Source organism: Gracilinanus agilis, chromosome 1 (genome assembly GCF_016433145.1).
Source record: "Gracilinanus agilis isolate LMUSP501 chromosome 1, AgileGrace, whole genome shotgun sequence".
Classification (NCBI taxonomy): Eukaryota; Metazoa; Chordata; class Mammalia; order Didelphimorphia; family Didelphidae; genus Gracilinanus; species Gracilinanus agilis.
Genome location: NC_058130.1, coordinates 90,996,131 through 91,006,831, shown reverse-complemented (window position 1 = coordinate 91,006,831; position 10,701 = coordinate 90,996,131). Strand labels below are relative to the sequence as shown.

General features: G+C 40.7%; 1 protein-coding gene across 1 annotated transcript in view; it reads left to right on the top strand.

The window, feature by feature from the left end:
- The first annotated feature begins 907 nt into the window (after window positions 1-907).
- The window catches only part of RNF123 (ring finger protein 123), a 112,376-nt gene continuing 102,582 nt past the window's right edge, over window positions 908-10,701 (top strand). Inside the window, exons 1-6 of the mRNA XM_044677720.1 lie at window positions 908-989; window positions 1,315-1,399; window positions 5,216-5,304; window positions 6,007-6,098; window positions 6,629-6,683; window positions 7,034-7,119. Coding sequence (XP_044533655.1) covers window positions 908-989; window positions 1,315-1,399; window positions 5,216-5,304; window positions 6,007-6,098; window positions 6,629-6,683; window positions 7,034-7,119 — 489 coding nt within the window. The remainder of the gene's footprint in view (window positions 990-1,314; window positions 1,400-5,215; window positions 5,305-6,006; window positions 6,099-6,628; window positions 6,684-7,033; window positions 7,120-10,701) is intronic.

Here is a 10,701-nt window from a genome sequence, read left to right as displayed (position 1 = left end):
ACATACTCTTGCTGCTATTTGCAAGCAGCTTCTGCTATTTTTTTAAAACTCAGACCTTCTATCTTATTATTAAACCCTCACTGTCCACCTGTGTGTTGGTTCCAAGGCAGAAGAGTAGTAAGTGTTGGGCAATGGGGGTTTAGTAACTTGCCTAGGGTCATATGGCTAGAAGTGTCCGAACCCAGGACCTCCTGTCCCTAGGCCTAGCTCTCAATCCACTGAGCCCCCTAGTGCCCCCTAGCTGCCCCCTAGCTTCTACTCTTTTGAAAAAAAAATGTTTATATACTTATAGGGGGGTGGCTAGGTAGCAAAGAGGATAGAGGGCCAGGCCAGGAGTCAAGAGGTCCTGGGTTCAAGTGTGACCTCAGATATATCCTAGCTGTGTGACCCTGGACAAGTCATTTAACCCTCATTGCCTAGCCCTTGTTGCTCTTCTGTCTTAGACCTGATACTAATAAAGAAAGTAGGAGTTTTGTACACAGACACATTCTTATGAAACTGACTGGCATCAACTGACATGGGCATTTCCATATACAAAGGACAGGAAAAAAAGGACTATTTAGAAAATGATGAACCTATTATGAGCAACCTGTTGTTTGAAAGTATGTATTCTTTTTCTGCCCTGCTTGTCTTCATTGCCTTTTAAACTTCCTTTTGTTCACTTTTGTGTATTTTTAAAATGTTACTTTGATGTTCTTTTCTTTTTTTTTTACATCACTATCACTATCCCTTCCATTCTTTCTTTGCCTGCATTGTCTCCCCTCCCTCCCCCCCCAAAAAAAGTCTCCTTTGTAACAAATAAATGTAGCCAAACAAACCAAATTTGAATTGTATTGGTCCCTGCAAGAAAATCTCTTTTTTGTGCTCCCACCTCCAGGATCACTGACTGTTCACTGAGAAATGAAGAATGACGTCAAAAGGGTCAAGCACATCTTTAACCCCAAAGAGTTACAGACTGACCTCCGATTCTGAGAAGCCCAAAGTCACAGGTGAGAGACCTGGACAAGAACAGGGGGAGCCATGGAGGGAACTCTGGGGTATTCTTGATCATGTTGCCAGCACTTAATAATTCAGTCATTTAGGCTGAAAAAGTGTCTTAGTTATTAATAAATTAACCCCCCAACCCCTGAGTAGCAGTCCTTTAACGAAACGTTTCCCTTTTCTTGAACTCTTTCCTGTATAATGTAGCTTTCTTGAGTATTTCCCTAGCTCAGTCAGGTAGTGACTAAATACTGCACAGTTGACCTAGCACCTTATTAAGCATAATTTTTTCCATTCCTTTGTCTTTTTCCCATTTGGCTTCATGTGCTACAGGTATTGTCAATGAAGAGTTACTGAATGACTACCTCCAGCATATCTTTCCTAGTCTGGATGAGATCCCCTCTACCACTGCTAGCAGGTATAGTAGCCCTCTTTCTCTAGCAAATATGAGGCTGGTTTGGGGGAGATTATGCCAGAGCTGCTGCTGCTGTTGGGACCCATCCTTTCATGTGGGGTAGGGAGTGGTCAGCAGGTATTCTGTCAATAACAAATGATTAATAAATATTTATCACCTTCTATGTGTAGAGCACTATAGCAGGCACTCTTGGGAAGACAGAAAAGGTTCTTATGGGCCTGAATATGTCATTGATAAGTGTGAGTTGGACCTCTAAAACGAGATCTTGCTGAAATGAAAAGCAAGATAGTGTAGATACGAAAAAAGAATACCATTTTAAGCTGTACTTATGTTCTCTAACAGCCAAGGGGAGAGGGTAAAAAAGGTTGGCTTTTATTGATGTTAATATGATAGAAAACATATTCCCTACTTTCTTCTAAATTTCTAGGCTGTATAGGACAATCAGGCATGCTCACGGTAAAAAGATAAATTCAGGACAATGCAGCATAAGCATAGCATCAAGGAACGATGTAGCCTGCAAATACTTTAAGAGTTCAGTAGAAAGAAAAGTCTCATTGTAGGCTGGAGGTCAGGGGGACCCTAGAGATATCCAAGGCCAGACCTTATATTGTGGTCAGAATGCCAGCGGGGATCATGGGGAGCCCTCTTGTTCTCCAGCTGTTTCCCAAGCAGCTAGTGAGTAGCCTCATGTAAGTGGATAACCATCTTGAAAGGAATTGACCAAGAAGCTATTTAAAAAAAAACCCTTACCTCTCTTTAGAATCAGTACTAAGTAGGACAGAAGAATGGTAAGGACTAGGCAGTGGGAGTTAAGTGACTTGTCCAGGGTCACAGAGCTAGGAAGTATCTGAGGCTAGATTTTAACCCAGCATCTCCAGTCCCTAGGTCTGGCTTTTTATCCACTGTCCTACCTAGCTGCCTCCTGATAAGTTATTATTGCCATTATTACCTTACATTTATAAAATGACTTATGGATTATAAAGTACTTAATGTATATGAATTCATTTTATCTACTGAAGTAGATACTTTATAGGTGGTATTATCTCCATTTTATTGATGAGGAAGCTGAGGCCTAGAGAGGGGAAAATAATAATAATTTGCTCCAGACCTCCATCCTTAATCTCTTGACTTTAAATTCAATCTTTTTTCTTCTATGTCACACCACTATTTAAAGGCAACGTGTTTTGGAAAGTGAAGAGTCATTAAAAACAACAACAACAACACAACCCTTGTCTTCTGTCTTAGAATCAATACTTTTTATTGGTTCCAAGCAGAAGAGCTGTAAGGACTGGGCAATGTGGGTTAAGTGACTTGCCCAGGGTCACATAGCCTAGCAATTATCTGAGGTCAGTTTTGAACCCAGAACTTCCCATCTATAGGCTTGGCTCTCAATCCACTGAGCCACCTAGCTGTCCCAAGAGTTATTTTTAAGAGCCTGCTCTGTGTTTGGTACTTGGGATCCAAGATAATTACATTGTCCCTGCATTTAAGAAACTTAAAATTTTGGGGGACTGAGAATGGATGAGGTACAGTGTTCATAGGTAAATATTATGCAAGAAAGAAGGTTCTAGAGGCAAAGGAGAGAGCCAGAGTACTCTATTAAATATGAGGAAGGACAGATTATTTTCAGCTGGAGAGATTATTTTGGAAAGTGAATTTCTTATGCATGAAGAGCCTAGACTTTCCAGTATTGAGTTTACTTAAAGGGAGCTTCCCCTTACACCTAACAAGTGGGTGGGTGAGTGGCAATCCCAGGTAGTAGTCACTGCCAGGCCACCATATCAGCAATAGAGTGGGAGCTGATAAGCTTCAGGGGCTGAAAGCCATGGCTCCAGGGAAGTTATAGTTGGGTCATCCTACCTGGCTTCCTTCTGCAGCTTACTTCCTGGATGGAATGTAATGGAAGCCCAGATACAGGATGAAGCTTAGAATTGCTGGGTCCAAGTGCCTCTCTGCTGCCTTCTTGTAAGCTAATATATAGAAAGTTGTTCCCTGTCCCACAACCCTCCTTTTGCATTAGTAATAAAAGGATAATTGGATGAAAACTGGGATAGAAAAGGACCATCTGAGAATGTGCTGCAGGCAGGTTTTCCTGTTTGATGAGGCCAGATTAGATAGTTGGGGAAAGGGAAAAACTGCAGACAAGTATCTGCTATTGCTGGGCTTGCAGTAAGTCCAAAGTTACTGGTATTTTTTGCCACTAGTGGTAGGGCCCTAGGGCTCTGTGGAGAGTTGTTTGGGGGAAGGATGCCCAGGAATACATTGCCTGAACCCTGCTAAGGTTACATTCCTTCCTCTATTCTTAGGTGCTGAGCTCATGTCAGAGCAGCCAGGAAAGCTAAGAATAACACCAAGACCTTTTTACTCTTGGGAAATCAGTTAAGGTTACAGTGCACAGGAAGAAAAGCAGAGGTTACCTTTGCCCTGAGATGAGGGACTGATGGTGACATCATGCATTGTCTGCCTTTAGTATTTTAAGATTTACACATGCTGTAGGAGAGTGCATGGTAGCTGTGAGTTGGGGGGGTCTTTTGTGTCTTTTGGGGTTGAATCAAAGAGGGGTAGGACAGGTAGTGCTCTTCCTTTACCATCTTTACATCTAGCCAAAGTTAGGGATTGGCATGACATTTCCAACTGTATTAAAGATCATATCAATGTTTCCCAGAAACAAAGAAGTGGGGCTTTCTCACATCAGGGGAAATATGGCTTACATATGTAAACAGGATTTTCTGACTTTAGATATAGAACTGAGTGACCTAGTAGAATCTAGCCTCTTGTTCTCCTTGATAAATCTTTTGAGAATAGCCCAGTTTTGTGTGGGGCTGATTCAGTCTACTCATTTCTCTAATTCAGCTCAGTTTTTAGGCTGACATTGGTCTTGGGACCCTTCAAGCTAGTGATTAGCTCATGTTCTAAGTCTCTGATGCTTTCTTGGCTACAGAGGATAAGACTAAGAGGGAAAGTACTAGGAAGACTGGCTTAGATGATTCAAGTATCCAGTGGAGGAATAGTGAGCCTAAGAGGTAGTGGATTCACCACCTATCACTGGCTGTCTTCAAGTGAGAGGCTGGCTGATTACTGTTGGGGATTCTTCAAAGATCCTAATGTCTCAGAGTGAATAGGACCCACAGAAGCTACATCTAGTCCAGCCTATATATAAGCAAGAATTCCCTCTACAACATTGCTGACAAATAGATAGCAGCTCTCTTGCTTTTTTTTTTTTTTAAGATTCCAAGAACTCATTACCTCCAAAGAAATTTTATTCCACTGTTGAACAGTTCTAAGTGTTAGGAAGTTTTTCTTATGTCAAACCAAAATGTATGATAGGATTGTAGGACCTCTGAGATCTCTTAAAAAATTTTTCCCCTATTATATATAAAGTAATTTTTTTTATTCATTTAAGTTTTGAGTTCCAAATTCTCTCCCTTCTTCTAAGCTTCCCTCCCTTACTCCTTCCCAGAAAATAAGCAATCTGAGCCAGCAAGCAATCTGACATAGATTTTGTATGTGCAATCATATAAGACATTTTGCCATGTTACCCATTTTGTGAAAGAGATAAAATCTCTTCTGATTCCGCTATTTTAAAATTCTGTTTGTATGGCTTTGGGACTTACTGCCATTGTTCTTAATCCTTCCATGTACAATGAGCTTATATCCTAAATATCCAGGATATGTGGCTTAATTAGAGAAGAATAACCCTGGGTTCCTTGACTCTCATTGGTGTTTTGAGGCTTCTTCAGGGTTAGGGAAATGTGGCTCAGTAAACTCCTATTGCCTAGAATATATGAAGCGAGTCTCCCTTTTATCCTTTTTTTCCAGAACACTCCTGACTTTTCAGAACCTACAGGAGCATCTGCACCAGCTGCTGAAGGAGGAGGAAGAGGCTGAAGAGAGTGAAGGTAGAGAGTGTCCTTGAGGGGGCTGAAACCCATGCTCTTGTGCTTGATGCCTGAGAACTGATTTGACACTATGTTCACAGGCAGAGGAGTAGATGAGGGCTTTTAGAATGGAACAGGAGCTGAGGCCCTGAAGGACTGGGACCTCTTATGAGCAAAACACTAGTGGAGCCACCCTGTTCTCCTAAAATGGGGAGGCTATGGGGCCTCTTGGGATCCCAGGATCATTATGCATTTATGGAATAACTATGTCTTCCTCTTGAAACTTTTCCCTTCCCAACAAAGGCCCTCCCCCACCCCCAAGACCAGACCCAGATCTCTCTCATCCCAGGATGTTCCTCTTATAGCTTCTTTCTTATTTTTTTGACCTCAGGACTTGCTTTGGGTTTTACAGGGGATTTAGAAAAGAGGAAGCTATTAACAGAAACTTTGGGTAGCCTTAGTTTTAGGGAGAAAGCCCAGGCTGGGAATATTTCTGTAATCCAAATAGGTAACCCCATCATATATTGATTTCCTTGTGAAAAGCTGAGATTTGAAACATGTCTTAAGAATATCAGTCTGATTTTAGCCTATTAGGTGAGGTGGTTTGTGACTGACCACAAGAGAGAGGTTTTTCACTGATATCACAATTCAGTCTTTTGCCCATTCAGATCTTTGATTTTGCTTCAGATGATTTCAGCTAACCATCTTATTTCTTTTCTATTTCAGAACAAGTTGTAGAAGGGCGGCTTGGGCCATCCACTGTGGTCCTGGATCACACAAGTGGCTTTGAGGGGTTACTTTTGGTGGATGATGACCTTCTTGGTGTGAGTTTGGGGGGTGGCTAAGAAATGGGGAGACAGGATAACCTCTGTCAATGTTAGGCAAGGCAGTGGAAATCCTTGGGTAATGGCTGTCCTAAGTTTTGCTATGCTGCAGTTTGCTACTTGGATTTTGACCTTTGTGCCTTGAATCTATGATTCATTTAAGAAAGGTGCTTATAACCTGAGGAATAGTACACGGGAGGACTGAGTTAACCTTTTAGGGTTTGGGCCTTTCTGAAGAAGTTAATGAATCAGAGACAAGTTACATGGTAATGCTAATCCTCCTTAATCTGGAGGGGTCTGGCTGGGTTTCTGCTACTTTGGAGCATGGTGATTAGGGGAAGGAATAACATGAGGGTTTTTACCCGCTCTCATTGAGATGATGCTTTGGGACCCCTTCTCTTATCCAGGAGAGACTTTTTCCTTCTCTTTTTTAAGCAGTTCTGAGGGGGAACAATAATTGTCTGTTTCAGAAAGGAGTGTGGCTAGGGATTTATCCTGGGCACCCAAATCCCTTTCCTTCCTTGGCTTAGGTTATTGGACACAGTAATTTTGGCTCCATCCGGGCCACCACCTGTGTATATAAAGGTAAGTACCTTCAACTGGTTGGGGAGAATGTGATTAGGGACAGGAGGCTTTCACAGGGTCTCCACAGAGAAAGATGAAGGAATGTTTTGTCCTGTGTGCTGATCTTTCTGTCAGCTTTGAGGACTTAGGTGCCATGGGCTAGTGTGGGGAATTGAATGCCAAACTAAACATATCAAATGAAGGGGAAGCAGGACTTGGAAATCTCCTGTAGTCTCTGTGGAGTGAGGCTTGCCAATAAGAAATGAAGCCTTTCTCAGGGCAACATAGTTGAGATTCTTAGTGTGGTGTTTACCACAGGTATAATAATAGCTCCTCAGTAATGGAGCAACTTGTGTCCAACTTCCTTCCAGGGAAATGGATCTATGAAGTACTCATCTCCTCCCAGGGCCTCATGCAAATCGGCTGGTGCACTCTCAATTGCCGATTCAACCAGGAGGTAAGTTAACTTGGAGTGCTTGTATTCAGACTTTCCCCTTGTCCTGTAGAACCTCATTGGGGCTTACTGGACTTGATGAATACAGAAGCCTATGTACAGATTCCAAAGTGGAGGAAATACCTGGGGGTACCCTCAGGACAAAGACCCTTTTACCTGAGAAAAGCCAAGTTGAAGGTATAGCAGCAATAGGCCCTCTGTCTTCCCTCATAATCATAGTCTGACTTTATCCTAACTCACTCTGCCCTCTCCCTTCCCAGAGCTGGAGCAGTCTGTGAGAATATAGTATCATATCATATTGTCTGACATGACAGCCATTTATTAAGTATCTAATGGGGGCAAGTCCTGTTTTGGCTTCCAAACGGGTTAGAAAGCTTATCAGAGATATGACCACTAGTCCCTCATGGAGTTTGCAGGATATGGTACATACATAAATAACTTGTTCCACTTGTTTCAGTTATGTCCAACTCTTGGTGACCCCATTTGGGGTTTTCATGACAAAGCTATTGGGGTGGTTTGCTATTTCCTTTTCCAGTTCATTTTACAGATGAGGAAACCAAGGCAAGCAGTTAAGTGATTTGTCCAAGGTCACACAGCTAGGCAGTGTCAGAGACCAGATTTGAATGCAGGTCTTCCTAACAACAGGCCCAGCCACCTAACTGTCTCAGAGCTTACAGATATGTTCAATAATTAAGGATAAAGGAAATGATGTTGATAATGACTGTTGCTCTTACCTATAGAAGTTTAACCAGTGTAAGTAACCATCACAGTGAGGAGGCCTTAAACTCCCTCAGCCAGCTAACATGTGATTTTCTGACCAAGAGGAGCTGAAATAGAAAACCTATAATCTACCTATTTATCAAATGTTAAGAGGAGAATGTTTGTGAGTACCACCGGAGAAAATAGGGAAAAGCAATGGAAGGAAAAAATGAGTCTGTAAAAAGCAGATGAAATTGGGAGGAGAAAAAAACAAATAGTCAAAAAAATGCCACCAATCTGCCATTCTTTCTATAGTGACTTATTTTTGTTATCTCAGTAAGACCATCATCTGTGGGCTCAGCACCTCAGTTTCTTATGTGTTCTAAGAGGAAGTGGAAATATTACTTAAAGATGAAGTTGAGAGTAAAGAAGGCAGAGAGAAGAGTATGTTCTGTGGCTACAGCAATGCAGATGAAAACACTAAACACGGGCCAAACAGAATAGACGACATTGGTACCAAAGTATTAAAATTCAAACAGCTTACACCTTTCTTTCTGTAGCACAGTCAGCTGTGAAGGTGGAAATTGATGTACATTATTAGGCACAACCACACTTGGGCATTTTTGCTTAGCTATTTTGGGGGATGTACTTTGAGGAGAGGTTTGTAGGACGGAATCTTCTGTATCAAAACAAAATGTATCACACTAAGAACAAAGAAAATAAAGTTGAGAAGAGAAACTTGAGCAAACCAAATACAGAGTAGAGAAGGAAACTGTCAGAGGTGACAGTTTTGAAAGCATAAAAAAATTGATTTTTCAAGATATTTGAAGGAGGAGAAAATGCCAAATAATTGCGAGGGAGAGGAAATCACAGTTATTACAATCACTATTATAATACACAGTTATTACAAATCACAGATGTTACAAAAGAAAAAAGTGATCAGGAGGATATAAACAACTATTAGCATATATGCTTATGTTCTCATTGCTAGAAAACCCTTATGACATCACTGATGAAAGTGTAAGGATGGTACCATATTTTCACAGTCATATAGGTTGACTGATGGGTGTTCAATTTGCTCATTACTTTTAAAAAGTACTTGATTTTAATGGAGCAAAATGTTGCCTTAAAAATTCTCTTCTTGTCCCTCCGATGATTTTCACTTTTGTATCACCATCATACAAGATTTCTTGATTGATGCTATCATAGAGAGAATATGATTCAACCATATTCTAACTATCAAGTGAGACATAGAATAGGAAGATGTATGCTTGCCAAAAGTGTTTGATTCTATCCTGGAAGATATCTGCAAATACTCCAGATGGGAGCATTTCCTAAAGTTGGTGAGGGTGCCTCTGCCCTCATTGATAGTATGTCAAATACATTAAGCCCTCAACTACTACAGGACTTCCTCAATGAAGTCCCTGATGACTCAAAATAGATCAGCTTGCTTAATAGTCCATATAGAAAGAACTAGATGGAGAAGGAATATCTATTGCATAGATGATGCATTCAGCTAGATGGACAGGCAAATGCATTAGTGTGTTGGTACATATATTGTTTTTTAGAACCCTTTCCTTCCATCTTAGAATCAATACTAAGTATTGATTCCAAGGCAGAAGAGTGGTAAGGGCTAGGCAGTGGGGGATAAGTGACTTGCCCAGGGTCAAAGAGCTAGCAAGTGTCTGCAGCCAGATTTAAATCCAGGACCTCTAGTCTCTAGTCCTGCCTCTCTATCCACTGAGCCATACAGTTGCCCTAGTATATATGTATGTTTCTTTTTAAAATTTACTAAGATTTTATTTTTAGCTCAATTACATGAAAAACATTTATTAACCATTTTCTTCAAGTTTGAGCTAAATTCTCACCCTCCCACCCTCTCCCTTCCCTGAGGTGGCAAGTAATCTGATATAGGTTTTACATATGCAATAATATAATATCTTTTCATATTCATCTTTTTGTGAAAGAGAGCTTGAATAAATGAAAGAAATGGGAAGAAATAATGTGAAATATAGTATATCTTGTTTGGCATTTAGACTCTATCAGTTCTTTCTCTGGAAGCATATGACATTTTTCATCATGAGTCCTTGAGGATCTTCTTGGATCACTTTATTGCTAGGAGCAGCCTAGTCATTCATAAATGTTCAACACATAATGCTTTTACTGTGTACAATGTTCTCCTGGTTCTGCTTACTTCACTTTGCATCAGTTCATGTAGTTCTTTCTTAAATCATCCTTTACATCATTTATTAGAGCATGGCAGTATTCCATTATAATCACATACCAAAATTTGTTCAGCCATTCCTCAATTGATGGATATCCCCTCCATTTCCAATTCTTTGCCACCACAAAAAGTGTTCTAGAAATATTTTTGCATAGTTTCCTTCCCCCTTTTTAAAATCTACCTCAGAAGGTTCTAAAGTCATAGAATAATGTTGGAAGAAAGAGAGACCTCAACAACCATCTGATCCAATCTATACTTGAAAAATAACCCTTACCACAACAAGAGTGGTCATGTTCATCTAGCCTTTGCTTATCCTTCAGTGAAGGAGAACCAAATACCTACCTTTCCATTCCAAGGCAATCTCTTCCATAGAGGCAGAGATCTAAAAGGAAGTTTTTTCTACTATTAAGCTCCAACTTGCCTCTTTGTAACCATTTTGTACCATTTGTTCCTGATTCTGCCCTCTGGAACCAAAGTTCAATTTCTCATTCACATAATAACCCCTCTGATACTTGAATATAGTTACTATGTCCCCCTAGAATCTTCTTTTCTCTAGGCTAAGCAACCCACTCTTCCTTCCTTCCTTCCTTCCTTCCTTCCTTCCTTCCTTCCTTCCTTCCTTCCTTCCTTCCTTCCTTCCTTCCTTCCTTCCTTCCTTCCTT